At 45.2% G+C, this 26,175-nt stretch overlaps 1 protein-coding gene across 1 annotated transcript in view; it reads left to right on the forward strand.

Moving 5' to 3' along the window:
• ZMIZ1 (zinc finger MIZ-type containing 1) overlaps positions 1-26,175 on the forward strand; it is a 107,995-nt gene that overhangs the window by 71,768 nt on the left and 10,052 nt on the right. The window contains exons 4-17 of the mRNA XM_029285885.1: positions 5,919-6,033; positions 7,362-7,579; positions 8,922-9,120; positions 11,949-12,218; positions 14,707-14,889; positions 15,658-15,836; positions 16,561-16,698; positions 17,234-17,444; positions 18,097-18,202; positions 19,581-19,741; positions 21,398-21,465; positions 21,853-21,921; positions 24,693-24,940; positions 25,697-25,860. Coding sequence (XP_029141718.1) covers positions 5,919-6,033; positions 7,362-7,579; positions 8,922-9,120; positions 11,949-12,218; positions 14,707-14,889; positions 15,658-15,836; positions 16,561-16,698; positions 17,234-17,444; positions 18,097-18,202; positions 19,581-19,741; positions 21,398-21,465; positions 21,853-21,921; positions 24,693-24,940; positions 25,697-25,860 — 2,329 coding nt within the window. The remainder of the gene's footprint in view (positions 1-5,918; positions 6,034-7,361; positions 7,580-8,921; positions 9,121-11,948; positions 12,219-14,706; positions 14,890-15,657; positions 15,837-16,560; positions 16,699-17,233; positions 17,445-18,096; positions 18,203-19,580; positions 19,742-21,397; positions 21,466-21,852; positions 21,922-24,692; positions 24,941-25,696; positions 25,861-26,175) is intronic.

The following is a 26,175-nucleotide window of genomic DNA, read 5'->3' on the forward strand; positions in this document are numbered from 1 at the left end:
ACCCGTCTCCCTCAGCCCATTGTAGAATTCTAGATGACCCGGAGGGTCTGTTGGGTTGTACAAGCTGGCAATGTGTTCAGCTTTGTGATGATGAGGAGATGGGATTCTTTTCGTATTGGACGAGTTCCTAACAAGATGTCCGTGACATGAGATTGTGCTTCTCCGGTTGGCAAACGGAACGAAGAAGGGCATCAATCAGCCAGGCAAACTGGGCATTGTGACAGGAAAGGCCACTTGGTATGTATATGTATGATGTGGGAAGCACATTAGTCTCCGGATATTTGTGGAGAGCCAGATGCCAAATGCAAGACAATGTGCATTGTTAGGGATTTCAATTTTTTATTCTGGATCTACACTTTCCCTTCTGATTCTTAGGTGCATTTGTGACGGCTGCCACCTTGACAGACCCCAGAGATTGAAACGGGGACCTCCAGAGCTGAAAGCGTGAGTCTCTACAGCTAAAGAGCCAGGCTCTGAAATAGGCTGTAAAAGACTCTCATTCTTTTCGTGGACTAGCCACAGAAAGGGAGAGTTCACATGGAGAGATGGATCCCTTCCCTCTAGTCAAGGTTTCCCTACCTATATCAAGCCAGTCAGGAATATATTTGTTCTTTAGCCCTCCAATTACTTTCCTCCTGTTCTAAGGTAGGAAGAGCTGCATCTGATTATTATTTTTCTGCCTGAGACAGAATATAACAACTACACACCCTACCTCCACACCAAGGTGCATCGTATTTAACACTGGCCAAGTTTTTTTTCCTAACATCTGAAGCAAAAAAAAGAGAGGCATCATCCTAAGGACTTATGGGAGTCCTCAGCATCCCTTGGGGAAGACAAGGAGTGTAGATTATGACCCAGATGTGATGACATCACACTCATGTGTTACAACCCCATGCTTGCTTTTAGACCATTAGGATACAACTATGTTGTCCTTGAGCAAATTCATTATTATGCTTGCATCATCATTATTACATCATCATGGTTTGTTGCAGACCCTGCTGACAGTCCCTGGAAGATGCTTTTTTTTTTTTTACACTGCAATGAAGCTAAATTATTTGATGCTTGCAGGATCTAATCTGGGTCAGTCGCCGGAACCAGAGGTTTAGAGCTTTCCATGTGGGAGCATCTGTCTCACCAGAATGTGCGCTTTGGGCTATTCTACCCATAGTATTCATGTGGTGCCTGGTTGTGTGTGGCTGATTAGTTGGTAAATTGGGGTGCTGACGACCAGCTATTAAGCTGTTGGCTGTTGTTTCTTTGTGCTGCCAAGTCCTCTGGCTCCTAAGTACCAGATAAGCTGGTGGCACAGAAGCACTCATGTGGATTGACAAGGGGCCCGTTTTCCAAGCTTCAGTCATTTCCATGACTGTTTTTGGACCTGCTCGGCCAACAATCTTAGTAGCTTAGTGACTCCTAACACAGGTCCGAATGCTCAGAAGACTGAAACCTCTGGTCCCAGTGACCAACCTAGATTGGATATTGCAACAATTGATCCTGGGACACGAATGTTTGATTACTTCACTGCCTAATGTTAGGGTTGTTTGGGGACATTTGCAAATGGTTCATTTGCTTCTTCTCTTCAGTCACGGTGGGAGATGTTGTGGACAACCCCATGGCAGATCAAGAGGAGTGGCAAAATGAAACGCACCAAGAGGAGTAGGAAACATTTGCAAAAAAAAATATTTAAGGATGTTTCAGAGGACAGGATGAAACGAATGGACAACTAGAATTTCTAGCCCTTTTTTTGTCCCACGACCCCACAGTGGGAGCTAGATTTGAATTTCATCCCTCTTTTTTTTCTTTTTTTGAGGGTGTAATTCTCTGATGAGATGATGTAGCCTTATTTACACCTTAACGTTAGAAACAGGAGCCTCTTCAGAGCGAAAATAGATTTTTCAACCTTGTCCATTGAAGTCAGTCCAGCTTTAGATGTCTACATTCTGGAGCTTCCTAACCTGTTTTAAGAAAGTATATAGGTCAACTTCCTCTTGTGAATCTGAGAACAAGCTACCGCTATCTATTCTAGCACATGGTTTTTTTAAAACTTTGGCATGCTGAGAGCCCTGTTAATTGGTTTTTTTTTTTGTTTTGTTTCGTTTTCTTCAATTTCAAACTAGATCAAGAGTTGAAAATTGGTTGAACTTTTTTCCTCCCTTCTTCTTTCAACAAATCCCATCAGGTTCTCCAAGAACTTACAGAAATGAGATTTTAATAGCAGATAAAAGAGTACGGTGTTAATATGTGCAGATTTCAATCTTTACAATGGCTACATCCTCATAAGAATCTAATTCTATCTCTCAGATTTGAAATGGGTAATTTCTTGTGTATAAATGACCCAAGATAGGGTTCCACTTTCTGATATTTTCTCCCTCCTTCCTATTCTCCTTTTTTTTAAAAAAAAAATCAATCTCTCAATAACAAAGTAAATATTACGGCTGCCGTTTGGTGCTTAGCATGTTAGTTTACTTTAGCTATCTAAAGCCGCCATCTGAAACCATCTTTAGTGGAGCCTTTTTTTTCTCTATCTAGACAACTTATCTTTCTATGCATTGCTTGTAGGAAGTCTTTATATTTTATAATGAAGTTTTCTTTCCTTTATGACTACGATATCTGTTACTCTTTAAGGGTGGGGTACACCCATGCTAAAGGGTGGCCCTCAGCATAAAGATTCTTAACCATGAGTCATCGTTAAGAAGATATCTCAAACCCTTCAGTTCTGCCATATGTGTTCTTCCTTTTTCTGTTCCCTTGCATCACTCATTTTCACCCAATAAGGATAGTTGCACCGATTCAATCTTGACCCTTTGGACTTGCACACCTAGCAAACAATGGGAGCTGCATGATAGGCTTTTAATCATCATGGACACATCCACAACGTCCTTCAGTGTTGCATGTGAGCACAAATATTTCCTTTTGTGCGAGCGAAATGGGCATTTTTAATTCTCCAGCATCAGCGGTCCTAGCAACAACAGTCTATGGAGATTCTCAGCCATCCGGGTCACAGTTATCCCAAAGGTGCTTTTTCACGAGGCAACTGGACTTTCTTGTTTTTCTTTGAAGATGTTTCACTTCTCATAATAATAATAACAGAGTTGGAAGGGACCTTGGAGGTCTTCTAGCCCAACCCCCTCAAGAAGCTTCTTCAGCTCTGAATGGAAGGATTTATACTCCTTGCAAGACAGCTGGTCATTTGCATTCTTTTAGAGAGTCGTTGAGGCCACCTGGAAGTTTATCCAGGTGGCCTCCATGACATCCAGATAAACCTCCAGGTGGCCTCAAAGAATGTAAATGACCAGCTGTCTGCGAGGAGTATAAATCCTCCCATTTCTCCACCATCCAGTCGGAGCTGAAGAAGCTTCTTGGATGAGAAGCGAAACGTCTTCAAAGAAAAAACGAGAAAGTCCAGTTGCCTCCTGAAAAAAAAAACAACACCTTTGGGATCATAGCAACAACACTGAGCAAATCAGATAATTCAGCCCAACAGGAACTGCAGCCCCAGCTTTTTATTATTATTATTATTATTTAATGCTATGTTTATATCCAACCTGAGAAGCTATTCAAGTCTATAAATATTAGCGTTCCCCAAATTTCGTACTCGCATGTCAGTCGCTTCGCTTTTCCACGTCTTCTCGTTCATAGGTGTTAGAGGCGTGCTTGTCACTTATGCAGATCAGACAGATATAAGAGGGAGATGACAACCAAGAGGAAGTAACCTGGTTTGGTGCACATTTGTTCTTGCGGGCATGAATTAGGCACACATAGGTAGTCCTCGATTTACGGCAATTCGTTTAGTGACCGTTTGAAGTTACAACGGCACTGAAAAAAGCAAGTTGTGACCATTTTTTCACACCTACGACCGTTGCAGCATCCGCATGGTCACGTGATCAAAATTCGGACGCTGGGCAACTGACTCGTATTTATGACGGTTGCGGTGTCCCCCAGGGAGTCACGTGATCCCCTTTTGCAACCTCCTGACAAGCAAAATCAGTGGAGAAACCAGATCCGGTTAACAACCATGTCCCTAACTTAATAACTGCAGTGATTCACTTAATAACCGTGGAAATAAAATGAGGCAAAATTTGCTCGACCAACGTTAAACCGAATTTTTTGGCTCAGCTGTTGTCGTAAGTTGAGGACTATCGGTAGAAGGTTAAAATACGTGCCTGAGGAGAATCTTAGGAGAGCAGGAAGACTACTGTAGTGATATTTGACATAAGATAAGATAACCTTTATTGTATTTTTTTTTAATGTGGGCACATTGGCACACGTTAAAATGAAATTTAGTCGCTCGTTCTCGTACACCTGTGTACATAAATGTCATAACTATCGGTTGTTGGATGAATTAATCCTGATTTCTACCATATTCAGTCCTAGGATAGGGAAGACCACGGAGACTGAGAGGGAGGTATACAGTTTCTGTCTTAGTCTGCCAACCTTGACTCATCTATAAAAGGAAATTTGTAATAAGACACCCCTCCCTCTAAATCCGATCAGCGAATATAATTTCTAGAAAGAGACGATCCTCATTAGCTGTGACAGAAAATACATCATTTTCTTAACTCAGGATTTCAATCATACAGTCATTTACATATCATTTGTATTATTTTATTTTATATATTTGTATCTCATTTTTTTTATTATTTTTTACAAATAACCCAAGGCAGCAAACACACACAAGATTCCTTCTTTTATTCCCCACAAGCACCAACTGGTGAGGTGAGGTGAGTCGAGAAAGAGAGAGAGACCGGCCCAAAGTCGCCCGGCTGGCTTTCAGGCCTAAGGCAGAACTAGAACCCACAACTTCTTGGGGATTGGCCCAAAGTCACCCAACCAACTTTCACTGCCTAAGGCGGGACTAGAACTCGCCGTCTCCCATTTTCTATCTTGGCACCTTAACCCGCTCATATTAGTATTGGGTGAGCCCACGGCCATCCTCAGGATTGTTATTTCCGGATTGAGACGAGGGGGGGAAGGAGAGAAAGCGGGATGCCGAGAAAGAAGTAAAATCAGGATGAAATTTCAATCAAGGCTTCGCAAGCCAAAGCCGAGTCTTAGCCACCCTGCCCCAGTAGCTTTCATGCAGAAACCCAGTTCACACATACCGTGTTTGGTTTGCTCCTGACGGGACCAGAGTCTCGTTATAAATGGCTCTCTGATTTTTGTTCGATCCAAGGATTGCTTTGAGCCAGGATAGAAACCGTTGGCCATGAAGGGTTACAGCAAAGCTCAGATGCCCAGAAACACGGGTGGTCCTTGAATTATAATCGTTCTCTTAGTGACTGTTTGAACTACACTGAAAAAACCTGACTTAGGACCAGTTTTCACCCTTAAACAGCCATTGCAACTTGGTCACCTGATCAAAATTCAAGTGCTTGGCAACTGGCATGTACTTAGGACAGTTGCGCTGCCCCGAGTTCGTGCGATCCCTTTTTGTAACTTTCCCAGCTGTCTTCTTCTGACGAGCAAACGCACTGGGGGAAAAGCCCGAATCCCAAGGCATACACATGTTCTATCGGGTACCTGCATCCAAAACTTGCTGTGCCAGGGGCTACTTCGACGTGACGTTGGCACCACAACATTTACCCCTCACCTGGTTTCATTCCCCTTTGCTTTTTGTCCTCATTGTCATGCATGTTTTGTGCTCCCTCTTCACCCCCATGCATTTCTTCTCTCCCCGGCTCCAAAAACGGTCCCCGCCCTCCGCAGCCCGAGAGGAACGAGGAACTCCTTCAAGGTTTCCATCTGTGTCAGGAAAGTCCACCACGTTAGCTAGAAGGGAAACCCGTTCAGAAATGAAAAAGTGTCTCTTCTCCCCAGCCCTGGCAGTCATTTGTATGAAAGTATTAAAAGTGTGACTTGATCTACCACGTGTGTCTTTCCCCCTTCCCCCCCCTTCTCTCTCTCTTATTTTATTATAGTGATGGATCATTTCCTTATGACTCTGTTCCTTGGCAACAAAACAGTAACCAGCCACCAGGCTCCCTATCGGTGGTCACGACAGTATGGGGTGTGACTAACACGTCTCAAAGCCAGGTAAGCATCTTTTTTTTGTAAGTCTTCTCTCCGTTTCTGTTTTTCAGGGGTGGTCAGGTTGACGCCCTTCCTGCCCTCAAAGGCTGAGCAACGTTTGGTTAGGTTACAAACTTGATTCAACAGGTAGTGTTGCTCACTATGGAGCGTCCTCTTGCTAGGATGGAGGTAGATCAAGGGTCCACAACTTGTGGGCCATGGCCCACTACTAGACCATGGCCTGCTGGCCACTGAGCCACGGGACAGACTGCCCAGTGCACACACGTGTGTGCACGCACTCACCCCCACTCATGCTAGTGCCGCAGTAAAAATGGGGCACCACGTGGCAAAAACGGGGCGCTGTGCAGCGAAAATGGGGCAGGGCTAGTGAATGTCATGCAGCATGTGGGCACTAGTGCTGCCCGCATAAAATGCTTGCCCCTCCCTTCCCCTCCGGTCCACCAAATGAGAAAGGTTGGAGACCTCTGAGCTAAATGGTTTTATTGGATTTCTGATTTGCTGGACTGCTACTGTCCAATTTTAAGTAGACCATCTGGGACACGTTGGTTTACTGGGACCTGTGCAGTTGGAAGGTCCGTGGGATATCTCTCTGCTGGATGTTCCTTCTGAAATAAAAGTATGTACTCACGAGTACTGTGTTTCTAGAATTGTTAAGGCACGCCTCTCTTTGTAGAGAAGCACTTCTTGAGGGCCACAATATTTTTACAGATTGAAAAGGACGTAAGTCACAAAAGATGGGATGTAGCGCACCTCTGTTCTGTGAATGGCCAAGGGATGGATGCAAATAGATCAGGCACTACAAACGATGAGTAATCACAGGGTGTTGAAACAAGCAACAGAGATTTGTAGAGATAATTGGTCTTTCCTACTTGGTGTTGCTTAGTCTTAAAGCAGAAGCATCTGCTAGACTTTCGCTAAGACTTGCCGAGGGTAAACCTTGGCGACTTTGGACACGTGTTTTAACGTTCCCTTCTGAGAGTGCAGTACGACTGGGGCACTGTCCTCCACAATCTTAAGACTTGTCTGGATTTCTTTTCTCTTATTTCACAATTTTGTTTACACCACTACAAAACCGATCCTCGATAACTTAACAAACGGGTTCCTGACTGGATAACTGCAGTGATCCGCTTAACAACTGTGGCAAGAAAGATCGTAAAATGGGCGGGGTGGGGTGGGGCAAAACTCACATAACAAATGTCTCGCTTAGAAATTTTGGTCTGCCTTGTGCTCGTACGTTGAGGACTAACCTGTAAGAAAGCTCAGTTTTTTTTAAAATCGCAACCGTTGTTGGCGTGGACCTTGTCTGAGATGTCGCCTTCCTTTCCAACCAGGTGCTGGGCAATCCCATGGCCAACGCCAACACCGCTATGAACCAAGCAGGGAACCCCATGGCTTCTGGGATGACGGCCAGCAATCCTGGCCTGAGTTCCCCCCAATTTGCCGGACAGCAGCAGCCCTTCTCAGCCAAGGCCAGCTCCAATCAGTCCTACATTCAACAAGGCATGTACGGACGACCCAACTACCCTGGCAGCGGAGGCTTCGCGGGAAGGTAAGGCTGGAGCAGAGGTTGCCCTGTCTGTGCTAGTTCAGGAGAGGCGTAGAGGAAGGAGACGGGCGCCATCCGAGCGTGGTGGAAATCGAGTTGGGTTCACTGGGAATGTTATTTTCTGTACCTGTCGCCGAAAACAGAGAGGTGAATATTGGAAAAGCAGTTTGCAAAGGCATCCAAAGATAATCCAGTCCAGAAAGAGTGCAGAGAAGAGCAACAAAGATGATTAGGGGACTGGAGGCTAAAACATGTGAAGAACGGTTGCAGGAATTGGGTAGGTCTAGTTTAATGAAGAGAAGGATGAGGGGGGACAGGAGAGCAGTCTTCCAATATCTGAGGGGTTGCCCCAAAGAAAAGGGAGTCAAGCTATTCTCCAAAGCACCTGAAGGCAGGACAAGAAGCAACGGATAGAAACTGATCAAGGAGAGAAGCAACCTGGAACTAAGGAGAAACTTCCTGACAGTTAGAACAATTAACCAGTGGAACAACCTGCCTCCAGAAGCGGTGAATGCTCCAACACTGGAAGCTTTTAAGAAGAGACTGGACAGGCATTTGTCTGAAATGGTATAGGGTTTCCTGCCTAAGCAGGGGGTTGGACTAGAAGACTTTCAAGGTCCCTTCCAACTTTATTATTGTTCTTGTTGTTGTTGCAATTTCATGTTGAAATTCCCTGAATTGTGTTACTCCTGGTCTTAAATGCAAACCAACGGAATAACAGAGCTGGAAGGGACATTGGAGGTCTTCTAGTCCAACCCCCTGCTCAGGCAGGACACCTTATACCATTCCAGATAAGTGGCTATCCAGGCTCTTCTTAAAAACCTCCAGTGATGGAGCATTCACAGCCTCTGAAGGCAGGTTGTTCCACTGGTTAATTGTTCTAAGTGTCAGGAAGTTTCTCCTTAGTTCTAGGTTGCTTCTCTCCTTGATTAGTTTCCATCGTTGCTTCTTGTCCTGCCTTCAGGCACTTTGGAGAACAGCTTGACTCCCTCTTCTTTGGGGCAACCCCTGAGATATGGGAACATTGCTATCATGTCACCCCTAGTCTTTTTTTCCTCTAGATTGGCCATATCCAAATCCTGCAACCGTTCTTCATTTGTTTTAGCCTCCAGTCCCCTGATCATCTTTGTTGCTCTTCTCTGCACACTTTCCAGAGTCTCAACATTTTTTTTTATAGCGTGGCGACAAAAACTGGATGCAATATTCCAAGTGTGGCCTTAGCAAGGCACTATAAAGTGGTGCTAACTCTTCACACGATCTTGATTCGTTAACACAGCCTTATGACTGTATTGACTCTTTGGTGACTCAAACACCGACGTGTGTAAATTTGGTTTCTCTCCCTCAGCTATCCAGGAGGCCCTAACAACCCAGCTGGGATGGGGATGCCGCCACACACCCGGCCACCAGCTGATTTCACTCAACCAGCTGCTGCTGCAGCTGCGGCTGCCGTGGCCGCCGCTGCCGCCACGGCCACAGCGACAGCTACCGCAACGGTTGCAGCCCTGCAGGAAACCCAAAACAAGGAAATGAATCAATACGGACCGGTAAGACTGCCAGTTAACTTCCGTCGTGGGTGGGATTTTTCATTTGGGTAGACGTAGAGATCACAGAGGGGGTAGGATGGCTCAGCGGTTAAAGAAAGCTGACAGCCCAGGTTCGAGAGCCGAGCTCTACACAACGGAGTGAGCTCCTTCTCCTTGTCCCAGTTCCTGCCCACCTAGGAGTTTGAAAGCATGCAGATGCGACTAGATTAATGGGTACCACTTCAGTGGGAAGGTAACAGCACTCCGGGGACTTTGGCGTATAGCCATTCTGGGAGAAATTGTCTTCGGACAACGTAGGCTCCTTGGCCAAGGAACAGGTGAGCACCGTGTCCTAGACTCGGACATGACTGACCTGATCTTCATAGATCATTAGGGATGAAACCCAGCCTGGTTTGGGTGAGTCCATCATAAGGGGATGGCTGCCCCCCTCTCTCCAAAAAGTGTAACCTATTCCTCTTTTAAAAGAAGAAAGATAGGTCTATCGCATAAGGCCACAGATTCACAGCTTTGAGGTTTATGTCCTGGTTCCGACAAATGGAACTCTTCAAAAGAATTTTGAGGCATTGTTTACCTTAAAGAATCTTTATTCGAGTAGCATAACATCGGCACTGACATAGTCAAAGCCAAAATCTGAATTCCCCTCCCCTGAGCACATAGTATCAAAGCACAATTCCCTCCTCCAATTAACTGTCATAAATCACATTCCCCAATTAGTGTGAAGCAAGGGCTTTCCCTCCAGCTCTCCATCCCACCAATTCTTATCATCTCTTATTTCAACAACCTTGATTCTCATGCTAGGTTTAGTGTTGTTATGTCTAGCTGGACTCTCATTCATATCCCCCCTCCCAGCATCATCTAACTCTAAAAGCAAAAGGTAAAAGATGGCTACATTTCCAACTGTTGTCAATGCAAAAACATCCGATGCTATCAGCTTTGACAGTTTATGCTAGCAGAGCCCTAAGGGCGAGTAAAACTAGGTAGTTTGTGTGGTTTGTTTGTTTGTTTTTGGAAAACATGCCGATGTGCTGATGACCTCTTGCTGTTTGTCCAGACAAAGGCAGGGGGCTGAAATGGTTCTGAACCGGAACTTGTGAGGTTTGGAAGAAGCTTGCTATACCCTTATCAGAAAGTATGAATTTCGCAGTGAAAGTCAACCACAACAGAAACTATATAGACAAAGTAAAAGATAAAGAATCAGAGGGACGGGAGGGACCTTGGAGGTCTTCTAGTCCAACTCCCTGCCCAAGGCAGGAGTCTTTAGGCCATCCCAGACAAAGTGTTGTCCAGTCTATTTTTGAAAACCTGTGGTGATGGGCCACCCACAACTCCGGGAGGCGAGTTGTTGTGTTGACCCATTGTTCTCACTGTCAGGAAATTCCTCCTTATTTCCAAAATTCATTGTCCTCCGATGAGCTTCCACCCAAGGCTTCTTGTCCTGCCCTGAGGTGCCGTGGACAATAAACCATTGATTTATTAATAAAAATAAATGTTGACTTATCGTCAAGGTGACTTAACCGCTTGTAGTCTGTGTCTGTGTTACCCACCAAGTCGTATGCCCTTGTCTTTTTCCCAGATTTTCTTCTTTTACTTCTCAGACTAGAAGTAAAAGACTAGAGAAATAAAAGGATTTCCCACTGGTGTTGGCTCAAAATATTAAGCAGGTTTTTGAGATCAGCTAAAGGAGCATAAAGAGTCCCCTTTAGCCAAGCCTGACTTGTGATGACTTTATGAAGACATCCTTGATTTACAATAGTTCATTTAGTGACCGTTTTTCACACTTAACGATAATTCTGTTGCAACTCCATAAACTACAGCCCACTTAAAAATAGGTTCTATTCGTATTTTTTAAAACAACTTTATTTTTATTTGGAACTTGACTAAGTAAATCCCCTCCCCCTTGCTTTTTAATGAATATCTTAAATCTCTCTAAATACACTGAATTTCATTGTCCTGATTTATAGCTATTATCTCCATCTGTGTTTTAATTCCCGCGAATTATTGATAATGCTTTTTCTAACTTTATAACAGGGTTAATTGTATCTGAATATTAATGCAAAATAATCTGTGTCGAGACAAATTTGTTTTGTTTTTATTCCTTTCCTATGCACTCAGTTATAATTATTTATCTAATTATAACTGCTAGTAATTGCAAACAAATTACATATTAGAGGGCAGATAATCTTTCTAGCTAGAAATAGGCTTATCTGCCATGTTCATGTGACTAATTAAACTCTGTAATTTGCCATTGCTATCAGTTTCAGCCAGTATGGTCTTGTGGTTAGGCCACTGGGCTAGAGACTGTGAATTCTAGTCCGGCCTTAGGCATGAAAGCCAGATGGGTGACTTTGGGCCAGTCACTCTCTCTCTCAGCCCAATCTGATGACTCCCAGACTAACCAGGACCAACCTTGATCAGCCACCATAGATAAGCTCTTTCTAGTCATCCAACTCAAGTTTGCTGCTCATCCCTCCAGAGGTTGCCGTAGTCCCTTGCCAGAATGATGATGTTGCATTTCTTTACTTGGAAATGGGCTCCTATGCTCTGTTCAGAAATTGCAACAGGACGTAACTCAGAAGTTAAAGCTGGAAGGTTTTCGTGACCTCCATTAAGTCAACGGTGGCCTCCTGGTCCGTTGCCTTTTTCAAACCCCCGGTAGCAAAGACGGTCCTTCAGAATGCAAGGAAGCAACCCTCAGAAAATGCGACAGCTCTGATTCCTCTCCTGTACGGCTCCCCCTCCCCTCTTAAGTCCATGTCGCATTTTTATATTCTTTTTTTTTTCTTCTCCTCCTCCTCCTTCTTCTGTTGAAGGTTTGTTCCTCTTTCCAGATGGGTCCGGCCCAGCCTTACAGCAGCCAGTTCATCAGCCAGTCTGGCCCTCGCGGTCCCGCTTCCATGCCAGCCAACCTGAACCCGGCGTCCATGGGGGCGAGCATGACGCCTTCCAGTATGAGCGGGCCACCCATGGGCATGAGCCAGGCCAGGCCTCCAGGAATGAGCCCCTTCACCCACGGGCAGAGGATGCCCCAACAAGCTTACCCTGGCCCACGTCCCCAATCATTGCCCATGCAAAGCATGAAGAGAACATATCCCGGAGAGGTGGGTATCGGTGGCTCAATTCGGAGTGGGTTGGCTTCGGCCTCCTGCAAACTAGGGAGATTATATAACAGAATAACAGAGTTGGAAGGGACCTTGGGGGTCTCCTAACCCAACCCCCTGCTCAAGCAGAAAACCGTACACCTTTTCAACAGATGGTTGTCCAATCCCTTCTTAAAAACCTCCAGCGAGGGAGCGCCCACTGCTTTTGGAGGCAACTGGAAGATAAAATAGAATAGAAGGATGAAGGGTTAGTACTGCTTTACAAGGCCTTGTTAAGGCCACACTTGGAATACGGCATCCAGTTTTGGCCACCACGATGTAAAAAAGATGTTGAGACTCTAGAAAGAGTGCAGAGAAGAGCAACAAAGATGATCAGGGGACTGGAGGCTAAAACATACGAAGAACGGTTGCTGGAATTGGTTATGTCTAGTCTAATGAACAGAAGGATGAGGAGGGACATAGCAGTGTTCCAATATCTCAGGGGCTGCCCCAAAGAAGAGGGAGTCAGGCTATTCTCCAAGGCACCTGAAGGCAGGACAAGAAACAGTGGATGAAAACTAATCAAGGAGAGAAGCAACCTGGAATTAAGGAGAAACTTCCTAACAGCGAGAACAATTAACCAGTGGAACGACTTGCCTCTAGAAGTTGTGGGTGATCCATCACTGGAGGTTCTTAAGAAAAGACTGGACAGTCATTTGTCTGGAAAGGCATAGGATCTCCTGCCTGAGTAGGGGGTTGGACTAGAAGACCTCCAAGGTCCCTTCCAACTCTTGTTATTCTGTATTGTGAATGTGATTGTTCCGTACACACACACTTCCATGTAGTTTCCTTGACCACAGTGTAGAAATGGTACTGCCATGGCACAACTTTTTTTTTTTTTTTTGCCCAATCTTGTCCAACTTTCCTGGTGGTGCTTCCCCATCTCAGTATCAACCAAATTCAACCATATTTAGCTCTTCTTTTAGCTCCTAGACCCGTGGTGGCGAACCTATGGCACGGGTGCCAGAGGCGGCACTCAGAGCCCTCTCTGTGGGCACGCGCGCCGTCGCCCCAGTCCTAGGCCTTCAGCTGGGTTTTATAAAACCTTTGCGCTTTAGGCCTCCGCCGCCGTGTGCAAAAAAAAAAAGGTTCAGTCAATCAATTTCAACTTTTCTCGCAAAGTTGGAATTGACTGATTGAACTTTTTAGGCCCACCCAGTCTGCCGTTACCACCACAGCTATGCCCACCCAATGGGCCACACCCACCCAGTGGGCCACACCTACCCAAAGGGCCACACCCACCCAGCACCCGGAGATACATAAGTGGGTTTGGGGTTGCAGTTTGGGCACTCGGTCTCTAAAAGGTTCGCCATCACTGTCCTAGACGGTGACACCTCCTGTTGAAGTAATGCTAGTACATGAACAGTGAGTTTGAAATTATCCGGAGGAACGAGATGTGCAAAAAGATTGATCCAAGAATGAGATTGTAGATGACTTTGGTGCATCTCAACATGATTGGGGGGTTTTCTGCCCTGAAGACCCAGGGCAATTGTTCAGTTTCTCCCATGGATCAATGGAAAGGGCCCATCGTTGGCTTAATTTTGTATTCCATTTTTATAAACTCCTCCTTCTTTTGCACCAAACCGATTGCCCTCCGAAAAATATCACTGGGTTCGCTCTCAGTGCCCAAATGTACCCACGACGTACAACCATATTTTTTTTTAGTGAGCTTTCAAAGTTACAATGGGACCGAAAAAAGGGGACTTAGGACCATGTTTCACACTTGCGACTGACTGTTGCAGCATCCCCCTGGTCACGTGATCAAAATTCAGAGGCTTGGCAACTGTCATGTACTTAGGACAGTTGCAGCGTCCCGGGGACCACGTGATCCCTTTTTACGACCTTCCGGCAGGCAAAGTCAATGGAGGAAGCCGAATTCCTTTAACGACCGTCGTACTAACTTCACCACTGCAGCGATTCACATAACAATGGTGGCAAGAGCGGTCGTAAAATGGAGCGAAGCCTATTTTAACCATTGTCTCACTTAGTGATGGAAATGTTTGGGCTCAATTGTAGTCGTATGCTGAGGACTTGCCCATATCCGTTGAGGTGAAGCTTTAAATGTTCTTATCACCTTGGAACATCTCAGCCAAAATAACGTCTTGCAGGGTTAGTTTTGAGCCAGTTTAGCTGCAGTCCACCAGAGGTGTCATTATAATGTATATAATGTATTTTAGAGCAGGCTTTTTATTTAATATTTATTGTGATTTTTATTATTGCCTGTTCACCGCCCTGAGTCCCGTAAGGGAGATAGGGTGGTATATAAATTTAAATAATAATAATAATAATATACAGTGTGTTTGTGTGTATGCTTGTGTGTGGGTGTGGGTGTATGTGTATATATACAGTATATATATGTGTGTGTGTTTGTATATGTACATGTATATGTATACAGTATATATATATATGTATATGTATTGTTTTTTGTGTGTCTTTTTCTATCAACCAGCCAAATTATGGAAACCAGCAGTATGGACCAAATAACCAGTTTCCATCCCAGCCTGGCCAGTATCCCGCCCCCAATCCTCCAAGACCGCTCACCTCACCCAACTACCCCGGGCAGAGAATGCCAAGCCAGCAAAACACGGGGCAATATCCTGCCCCAGCCGTTAACATGGGGCAATATTACAAGGTGAGAAGCACTGGCCTTCATTTTTTTCGCTCCTTCATATGGGAGTTCATTTTTGCACATTTGGCAAAGCTTTAATTGTGGCTAGGGCGGAAATGAAAAACCCTTGCCACTTGCAATAAGTAACGAAAAACTTATTTGGAGGTTGACCATATGAGCAGTGGTGGCGCAGTGGTTAGAATGCAGTATTGCAGGCTACTTCTGCCGCTGCCGGCTGCCAGCAGTTCGACAGTTCAAATCTCACTGGCTCAAGGTCGACTCAGCCTCCCATCCTTCCGAGGTCAGTAAAATGAAGACCCAGATTGTTGGGGGGCAATAGGCTGACTCTGTAAACTGCTTAGAGAGGGTTGTAAAGCACTGTGAAGCAGCATATAAGTCTAAGTGCTAGAAGGAAGGAAGGAAGGAAGGAAGGAAGGAAGGAAGGAAGGAAGGAAGGAAGGAAGGAAGGAAGGAAGGAAGGAAGGAAGGGCGAGCCCTGGTGGCGCAATGGTTAGAATGCAGTACTGCAGGCTACTTCTGCTGACTGCCGGCTGCCAGCTCTTCGTCAGTTTGATCCTGACCAGCTCAAGGTTGACTCAGCCTTCCATCCTTCCGATGTTAGTAAAATGAGGACCCAGATTGTTGGGGGGCAAATAGGCTGACTGTAAACCGCTTAGAGAGGGTTGTAAAGGACTGTGAAGCAGCATATAAGTCTAAATGCTATTGCTATTGACTCAATTCTGTTTCTTTCTCTCTCTCTCTCTCTTTCCAATGGCAACCACCATTTTGCAGCCGTCAAGGCCTGTCCCTGTAGCAAATTACCCTCACTCACCTGTTCCAGGAAATCCTACGCCACCTATGACGCCCGGCAGCAACATGGCGCCATACCTGTCTCCTAACCAAGATGTCAAACCGCCCTTCCCACCGGACATTAAGCCAAATATCACTGCTTTGCCCCCACCTCCAGGTAAGTACCAAATCTGGAAAGTCTTCCTCTGATTCTCTTTGCCCCCCGTGTGGAAACCGGGCAAAATATGTGCCTTGCGGGAACATTAGAGCCAGCGTCACTAAATGTCTATGGAGATTGTCCATCATCCTGGTCATGGTTGTCTCAAAGGTGCTTTTTTTTCAGGAGGCAACTGGACTTTCTTGGGTTTTTTTGAAGACATTTCGCTTCTCATCCAAGAAGCTTCTTCAGCTCTGACTGGATGGTGGGAAATAGAAGGATTTATGCTCCTTGCAGACAGCTGGTCATTTATATTCTTTTAGAGGGTCGTTGAGGCCATCTGGAGGTTTATCTGTGTCGTCAGGGTCAGCTGAGTGGTGCAAATGGGTGTGTTGAATGCTGTGCTGAAGGGACCCAGGGCAGAAAACATCCTGCAGCCAAGAAGGCTGCACACCCATTTGCACCACTCAGCTGACCCTGACAACACAGATAAACCTCCAGATGGCCTCAACGACCCTCTAAAAGAATATAAATGACCAGCTGTCTGCAAGGAGCATAAATCCTTCTATTTCCCACCATCCAATCAGAGCTGAAGAAACTTCTTGGATGAGAAGCGAAACGTCTTCAAAGGAAAAACAGAGAAAGTCCAATTGCCTCGTGAAAAAGCGTCTTTGGGATTCCTGAAGGCTGCTGAAAGTCGTGGGAATCTCCCCCTGTTAACTTTCCTCTCCCTCTTCGATCCCAGCCAGCCATAACGATGAGCTGCGCCTGACGTTCCCCGTGAGAGACGGGGTCGTCTTGGAGCCCTTCCGGCTGGAGCACAACCTGGCGGTCAGCAACCACGTCTTTCACCTGCGGCCGACCGTCCATCAGACCCTCATGTGGAGGTAGGTGGGCCATGGAATGCGGCAAAGGCACTGCGGGACCCGTGTGGGGAGATCACGTCAGGTTGGAATCTTACGATGGATCAGGTGTGGGTTGTGTCAAGTGAGGGTCTTGTGAGGGGTCAGGTGTGAGTCACCTCATGTGAGGGTCTTGTGATGGGTCAAGTGGGTTTGTGCCAAGTGAAGGTCTTGTGATGGGAAGGTCACATCAGGTGAAGGTCATTGGGAGGTGAAGGATTGGGGGCTTGTGTGGGATGGTTGAGGAGCAGTGCTCTCTTTGGTTGGCTGTGTGGTTGATTTGGATCCTGAGGGGTTCGGAATGGAATGGAATAGAATAGAATAGAATAGAATAGAATAGAATAGAATAGAATAGAATACAGAATAGGATAGAATACAGGATAGGATAGGATAGGATAGGATAGGATAGGATAGGATAGAATAGAATAGAATAGAATAGAATAGAATAGAATAGAATTCTGCCTTACACATGTAACGAGCAGCTGCTTATACCAATGTAAACATCTGCCTTCTTTGACAGATCAGACTTGGAATTACAATTCAAGTGTTATCACCACGAAGACCGGCAAATGAACACCAACTGGCCAGCCTCAGTCCAGGTTAGCGTCAACGCAACTCCACTCACCATTGAACGGGGCGACAACAAGACATCGCATAAACCCCTGCACCTCAAACACGTTTGCCAGCCAGGAAGAAACACAATTCAAATCACTGTCACGGCATGCTGTTGTGTAAGTACCTAATGGCTCTATTAATTCTGTGCAATTTCTGTGTGTGTGTGTCTATGTGTGCATGTGTGTCTGTTTATGAAAAGTTGACTGTTGGGAAATAGTTTTAGATTAAAGAAATGTCCTTATCTGCCAAATATCTGCCAAATTGTCCCTCCCCAAGGCAAAAAAACCCTAAATAATGCATTAACCTACACTATCTTGAGGGCCTTGCGAGGAGAAAGAGGAGGAGGGGGAGGAAGAAGAGTAAAGAAGAGGAGGGGGAGAAGGAGAAAAGGAGGAGGAAGAGAAGGAGAATAGTAAGGCTGACAAGCATCTTCACTGAGGCGTTTGGAGACCTTGAAGGTTGCTCAGATGGGCCATGGCAACATGTCCATTAGAGAAACACATTCCAAGAAGTTGGAGCTATTTCTCTGAAGACCCTCCTATGAAGACCATCCCACTCCAAATCTCTCCTGAAGCGGGCTAGCACTCCAAAGGAGAGATTTGGCATGGGAACCCCAGCAAGATGAAACGCTCCCAACCATGGACCCTTCATAACTTCCCTGTCTGACTTCTTTCCTACAGCATCTGAGGCAGGTGCTCTGATTGAGTGGCCATGGATCCTCTAGTGACAACTGAATTTTTATTTTCCCTTTCCCCCCCCCTCCCCCAGTCCCATTTGTTTGTTTTGCAGTTAGTACACCGGCCTTCGGTCCGCTCTGTCCTCCAGGGCCTATTAAAGAAACGCCTGCTTCCAGCTGAACATTGCATCACAAAAAGTGAGTAGAACTTTGCGTGTCTTTTGGCCCAGAAAGTAGACGATGAACTCCATCCGGTCCTGGGAAAGTTTCTGTCAGTGCGAAGGTTGTGGGTTGGTTTCCAAACGTTTTTCTACCAGGCTGGGTAACATCTTCAGTGTCGGTGTTCTTCTGTTTATAAGGGCTTCAGGTGTGGGTGTGTCAAATGAAGGTCTTGTGATGCGTTGAGGTGTGAGTCATCAGTGAGAGGCTTGGGATGGGTCTTGGGATGGGGAGGTTACATCAGATCAGGGTCATTGGGAAGTGAAGTGCTGACGGGAAAAAGGGGGATTGCGCGGGATGGCTGAGGGTGGTGCTTTTTCTGGTTGGCTGTGTGGTTGATTTGAATTCTGAAGGGTTTGTAGGCTGGTTGTAGGTCAATGTGTTTGTTGAGCCCTTATAAACAAAAGAACACTGACATCCCTTAAACGCCGCTGAAGATGTTACCTAGCCTGGTAACAAAATATTCGGAAACCAACCCCACAAGCTCAGAGAACGAACCGTCACCCTCATGGAACTAGAACTCACAGACACCCTGTTTCTAGCCTGTCGCCTTAACCACTACAATAAACAGCCATTGGAGACACAGAACAAACCCATTAAATTCTATGGCCTTTATTTTCTGATCTATCTGGAAATGTACAATTCTTTCTTTACCTTCTCCAGGTAAATTCACTTTACCTCTCAGCCAAAGAATGTTCAATAGTCTTAGGCATAATTTGTGGAATGTTTCTTGTGCTTAACTTTTTAAGTCTACGCTCTCTCAAACCGAGAAGCAGCAAGGGAGCCTCTGAAAATCATCCTGATTTCACTTCAATTCCTAAAGAGGGAAAAAGTTACGAGGCTCATTTCCATTCGTTTCGAAAACAAAAATATGGATTCCAAATTTAGGAAAATCCACAGATATAAAGCTTATAAGCAGAAGAACACTGACACAGACATCCCCTAAACCAGAGATCCCCAACCATTTGGGGACCGGTTCCGTGGAGAAAGGTTTTTCCGTGGACCGGGGGGAGTTGCGTGGTTTGCGTGCCGCCTGCATCCCACGGATGGAGCTTTGCTTGTTTGTGCGGACCAGTGGCTGGCATGCCACGGCCTGGTACTGGTCCACGGCCCGGGGGTTGGGGACCCCTGCCCTAAATTCTGCTGAAGATATTACCTAGCCTGGTAGTGAAACATTGTAAACCAACCCACAAGCTTGGAGAACAGATCTTCACCCTCACCCTACACCCGAGCTACTGATATTGACCACTATGGCAAGTTTCTGTCAACCCAAGAATGTTTGTCGTGCTGTTAAAACAGTCCTAAGTATGAATTCTGTTATCTCCCTCCATTTCTTCTCTTTTTGGGGGGGCAACAGTCAAGAGAAATTTTAGCAGCGTGGCCGCCTCTTCGGGCAACGCACCTCTCAATGGGGAAGATGGTGTGGAGCAGACAGCCATCAAAGTCTCTCTCAAATGTCCAATCACATTCCGGCGGATCCAGCTGCCAGCAAGAGGTCACGATTGCAAGCACGTACAGGTGAGCACCTCCCCATGTCCCATTCACTGCCAGCTGAGGCCACATTTTATCTGCTCCTTCAACAAATGTGTACAGCCAACCCTCTAATTATTAAACTACCAATAGCGCTAATGCTAAAATTGTCAGGCGCAGAGAAGCAGGATTAAATTCCCATTAAACTGACATATTGCTCGCACCTATAGACAAGAATCTAGCCAACTAACGGTCACCACTAAATTGACATTACGTAAGAATTAACGGAATTCAAAGGGGGCTGGGTTTGGCTTGCTTGTGGCGATGTAAGGATTCCAGGCTGATTCCTCTCTTGACTCCACCCCTCTTCTACTGCAACAATGCTAATTCATCTCATGCTGAAACCCTGGGAAAACAAATGCATTGTATCTTGGTACCCATAAGCCATTGCAATGAGCATCCCAAAAACCTTCTTCAAAACCCGCCTGAGCTTTTCCTGCCTTTTTGTTACTTTAAACCCAACATCTCCCAGAGGTAAATGAATTTTCTTTCCAGTTGCTTGACCTTTAGCCTCCCTGAGTTCCTATGGGGCTATTTGACGGCGGGATGCTTTGGACAATGTTAAGAGTTCCACATGTACATATCTTGGAATATTCTCACCCCCACATCCCCAAAAAAATCCACCAATATTCTTTGTGTGTATTTGAGTTCCAATTCCCTCAACCCAGATGGAAGCCTTCTCTAGCCAGCATTGCAATTTTTCTTTCTTTTTTTAGAATATAATCTCTCTTTCCTATTCCAAACCATAGAACATGTTTTTCAATGGATGTGTGTTTGAGAGGACAGGATTCTTCTCTACAACTTTGTATCCTCGTGCTGGGGTCCCCAATCTGTGGGCTGCAGCCCATCACGGAGCCACGACGAGCGAGCGGGCGTGTGCCTGCTGCTCACATGGAATCATTCTCCCCCCAAACAGTCCACAAAGCCAGAAAGGTTGGAGGACCACTGTCCTCGTGTTTTCAATCCTTACAACTATTCATTTTCTTCCCAAAGGTGTTTGTTTTTCAGGAGGCAACTGGACTTTCTTGTTTTTCTCTGAAGACGTTTCGCTTCTCATCCAAGAAGCTTCTTCAGCTCTGACTGGATGGTGGGGAATGGAAGGATTTATACTCCTTGCAGACAAGCTGATCATTTGCCTTCTTTTGGAGAGTCGTTGAGGCCACTTGGAGGCTGATCTGTGTCCTCAGGATCACCTGAGTGGTGCAAATGGATGTGGAGCCTTCTTGGCTGCAGGATGTTTTCTGCCTTGGGTCCCTTCCCTGTTGAAGACAGGCACAGGCTGTTGGGGATGAGTCTGTGTTGCCCATTCAGCATCTACTCAGAGTTGAAGAAGCTTCTTGGATGAGAAGCGAAACGTCTTCAAAGGAAAACCATAAAAGTCCAGTTGCCTCCTGAAAAAGCACTTTGGGGGAACCATGACCTGGATGGCTGAGAATCTCCATAGACATCTTCATGTTCTTGTCATGCTGGGCAAAGGGTTTTTTGTTTCTTCCTGGCAGGCATTTGATGCAACAGCTTCTCTTTTTCATTCACACCCATTGAGGGGGGGGGAGTGGTCTTCGCAGCCACACCTCCCATTATCTTTTTGCAAAGTCGCACAATAGTTTAACTAAGATTTTCCCACTTTTTTTTTTCCTCCTACAGTGTTTTGATCTGGAATCCTACCTCCAGCTGAACTGTGAACGAGGCACCTGGAGGTGCCCTGTATGCAAGTGAGTACGAAGGTCTGCGGTGATCTCAAAGCCAAAACGAAAATTAGACTGCCATTTTGAGCCCGTGAAACCAGAGATGCGACATAGTTAACTTAACAGAATTTTTTTAAAATAATTATGATAAATAGTTTTTGCTGTAGAGCATTTTTTTTTTACGACGATAAAGATAATAAAGGGTCTGGAGGCTAAATCGTATGGTTGAGGGAGCTAGATATGTCCAGCCTGTCAAAGAGAAGGAAGGACCTTAAAATGCCTACAAACAATCAAAATAGGTTTTTTTGTTTTTTACTTCTGTCTCTCCCAAAATCAGCATCATTCATGTGGCAGATGAAACGCAAGTGCCTAAATGTGTGTCCCGTTTTTTGTTTTTTTTCTTTTCTTTTCCAGTAAAACAGCTCTGCTGGAGGGCCTGGAGGTGGATCAGTACATGTGGGGCATTTTGAACGCTATACAAAAGTAAGTGTCACTTTAATGTTGAGAACTGGGCCTCCGCTATGTTTGCTCGCCTGTTCTAATTCTTGGAGGGCCTTTTCTAGAGAGTGTTTTGGTGCAAAATTCCAGAAGGCAAGGTCAGGAAAGTCCCATCATCTCAGAAAATGTTGTCCTCTCATGTGAATTTTGGAGCCCAATGTTCTATCCTGAATTGTGAATATTAATCTGGAGGTGCTTGTTGGTGTGATGACGGCCTCGGACGCTTCCCCAGATACCTCTCCAGATGTCAGCTCAGAGGAGGATGAACCATTCCCAGTCACATCTGGAGGGGAGTCAGTCAGTGGCTCCAAGCAGCCATCTGAGAGGGATTTGGCTGAAGCACAGCTGCAGCAGGACAGCCCTGAGGCTTCAGGTGGGGAAAGCTGCAGCCAGTCAGCGATGAGAAGAGGAACTGCCTTCTGCACCTGATCTGAGAACAGGTAGGGCAGAGAAAAGACAGGAGCAGAGGAGGTCAGCCAGATTACTCAAGAGAAGAAAGCCTTGCACTTCTAGATGGGCCGCACCAGAAGCCGGCTATTTAGCACAGCAGAGAGAGAGAGAGAAGTCATGCTGAGAACGACGTGTTCATTTCCTAGCGATGTGTTTTCTGATCATTGTGATTCTTGCCTTGCTTTGGATTGACACCTTGCCTTGACTTAGATTGTGCCCTGTGAACTCTGGACTTTTCTTGCCTCTGAACCCTCTTGTATTGTGGATTTAATTTTGCCTGGTGGGTTTATCTTGTTTGGGAAACTTTCAAGTGCCTTGTGGACTCACTGGCCATGGCTCTGTGGACTAGCATCAGTCTGCTTGTGGCTGGACTTAATTGGGACAATTCTGGGTTTTTGGTGAAGGGAATTGTGGGGGAATGTTAATAAACCCACTAAACCACAGTTGTGTGTGTGTATGTGTGAGTGGGATAGCACAGTTGGCTTTAAGTCAGCAAGGAAGACAGAAAGCGGGGAGCATGCCAAAGAGTTGATGCCTGAGTCTAATCAACAAAGACCAGATTTAAAGTAGGCCAATGTAATTACTAGCACATCTGACTGGACTGTCTAATGAGCTTGCCTTTCTCCTGCTACTTGCAAGGATATCTGATTAGTGGGTGAAGAGAGGAAAGAATCTCAGTTCTGGAAGTCAATGGAGAGTCTCCATCATCCCAGTCATTGTTGTCCCAAAAAGCACCTTCGGGGACTCTGTTCTGGAAGGAGTATGGCCATCTTAACAAAGTGATAACACCAACTTAAAATGAGCTGTGTTGAATGTCATGCAAGTAGATCTTGGGGTAGAATAACAGAATCATAGAAAACATATCATGGGAAGTCGTAATTATAGTGGTACCTTCATACTCAACTGCTTTGAAACTTATTTGATACTCAATGCATTTTCACACTGAAAAATTGTCCCGGTACTCATTGTTTGTTTGGTACTCGATGCACAAGCTAGAACTTGTTGTTGTTGGCTGCCTTGTGGACTCTTCCTTATTCTTCCTTATGGGATTTTTTTTTTGATGCTCATTGTTTTTGGTACTAATTGCACCTCTCGGATCAAATTAACGATGTGTACCTTTATAGACCTTCTTTATTGTGTCCAGATCTGGGCATCAAGAGTTGTAAAAGGGCAGTGTCAAAGAAGGGCAAGTCCAGAGAAAGTTATGGAAACAAAACCACATGAGAAATCATGAAAAAAAAATCTGGCCATGTTTAATCTGCAGAGGGAAAAGTGATTATGGCAGTTTTCAAATATTCGAAGACTGTCATAAAGAAGGAGGAATGGATGTGATTTTAATTATCACAGAAGGCAGAACTACAAGCCACAGGTTTAAAAAACCACAATGAAGAAGGTGTGGGTAGGCCATCAGGAAGAACTTCCTGACTGTACAAGCCACTAATTGGTGCCACATCATTGGTGAGTTTTCTCCATTAAAGGTCTACAGACAGAGACATTTGATCATTTGTCAGAGATGTTCCAGTGGATCTTGCACTGAGCAGAGAATTGGACTAAATTATCCTAGGATCCCCCTCACAATTCAACAATTCTATGAATGTGAAAATGAACAAAGCCAATAATTAACCACGAGCCTCTATTCTGAACTAACGAAGCAAAACTTTTAAAGAAAAAATGGACTTGTGGACCTAATATGTAAGAGTTACTGAAAAGAGTGTTGGTGGGCTTTCATTTTCTTGGACATGTTCAAACAGAAGCCAGGCAGTCCATTTGTGGGAATGTTTAACTTGGATTCCTGCACTGGATTCATTGGATCATAAGGGAGGCTGAGTGCCGAAGAATTGAAGCTTTTGATTTGTAGTGTTGGAGAAGACTCTGGAGAGTCCTTTGGTCTTCAAGAAGATCAAAGCAGTCAGTCCTGAAGGAAAGCAACCCTGAGTGCTCTTTGGAAGGACAGATACTAAAACTGAAGTTCAAACACAAATGAGAAGAGAGAACTCACTGGAAAAGACTCTGGTGTTGGGAAAGATGGAAGGCGAAAGGAGAAGGGGATAGATAGAGGAGGAGACGGTTAAATGATGTCATTGACACAAAGGATATGAATTTGGGCAAATTCTGGGAAACGGGAGCCTGGCGTGTGATGATCCATGGGATCGTGAAGAATTGGACACAACTTAGCAACTGAACAACAACTGAATACCTATTGGACTTATTGACTTTAATATTACTATGACATTAGTAACATCTAAAATGTATATGCTGTATTGAGAACTCTCGGCTATTATCAAATGCACTTGTGTTTTTTACAGCTCCGAGTTTGAAGAAGTCACAATTGACCCAACGTGCAGCTGGAGACCTGTCCCCATCAAGTCCGACATTCACATTAAGGATGATCCAGATGGCATTCCTTCTAAAAGGTTCAAAACCATGAGTCCCAGCCAGATGATCATGCCTAATGTGATGGAGATGATTGCTGCCCTGGGTCCAGGTCCATCTCCCTACCCATCCATCCCACCGCCCCCCGGGGGCACCAATTCCAGCGAATACAGTAGCCAAGGTGAGTTTAACACTTGAGATATGCAGCCAAGACTCAAAAAATGCCAACTTAGAAGTCAGAAATATTTAGAGATTATTATGGTCCACCAAGATGTTCAGACTGGACATGGTATTTTGTCCTTCCAAAGAATCTGGGATTGGCAGATGTGGATGTTTGATGGTGTTGTCGTCACAAGATGTAAGCTGCTTTGAGTAAAGCTGCCTCTTGCAATTGACTGAGGGTGAATTGTCAATGCTGATGGTACTTAAGTGGTGCTCCAGTTGTTTTGAGATTGCACCCAAATTATTGGGATTGCACCCTTTAATTATTGCAACTTTTATAGAAGATGAGGAGCTCATTGAGATCATATGCTCAAGTGGAGACTCTTAGTAGATAACAACACCCTGTGTGAATGTGGAGAGATGCAGAGCCCGCCCCATCTGCTAGTATGTCGGCTACTATCAGAAACATGTACCGATAATGAGTTAGTTTTGGCCAACGACAAAGCCAAGAAGGTGGCAGTTGAAAGTTTGATCTAAACCAGAGGTAGTCAACCTTGGCTCTTTTATGACTCGTGGACTTCAACTCCCAGAATTCCTGAGCCAGCATGGCTGGCTCAGGAATTCTGGGAGTTGAAGTCCATGAGTCATAAAAGAGCCAAGGTTGACTACCCCTGATCTAGACCCTGAAGAAGAAGAAAAATTGGGACTTGGCCTTCCTGGTTTGATTTTGATTCCAACTTTACTATTCTTTACTTTACTTTTCTTTGCTATTTAGGTAACAGTTACCAAGGTCACAGCAATTTTGATTTTCCCCACGGGAATCCCGGCGGGACATCTATGAACGACTTCATGCATGCCCCCCAGTTGTCACACCCGCCGGATATGACCAGCAACATGGCAGCGCTGGATAAGCCTCTAAGTCATCCCATGCAGGAACCTGTAAGGATCTTCCTTATTTACCTTGCTCACATGACCTTCTGTCCACAGGCAGTTTGCGTAACTGAGAGTATACAGTCAGCAAAGTAAAAGGAGATCTTTTTAAAAAAAACAAAAACGGGGCAACAGGAAAAAAGAAAAGGAAGTGAGTTTGTAAAAGATGCGTAGCTTCATCTTTGCAAGGCAATGCCTGGGAAATAAAGCAGAGATTAGATGTCTGTGGAGATTCTCCATCGTCCAGGTCATGGTTGTCCCAAAGGTGCTTTTTCAAAAAGCAGCTGGACTTTCTTGGTCTTTTTCCTTGAAAACATTTCACTT

This window comes from Protobothrops mucrosquamatus, unplaced genomic scaffold (assembly GCF_001527695.2).
Source record: "Protobothrops mucrosquamatus isolate PMUCROS unplaced genomic scaffold, P.Mucros_1.0 scaffold2420, whole genome shotgun sequence".
NCBI classification, from domain to species: Eukaryota; Metazoa; Chordata; class Lepidosauria; order Squamata; family Viperidae; genus Protobothrops; species Protobothrops mucrosquamatus.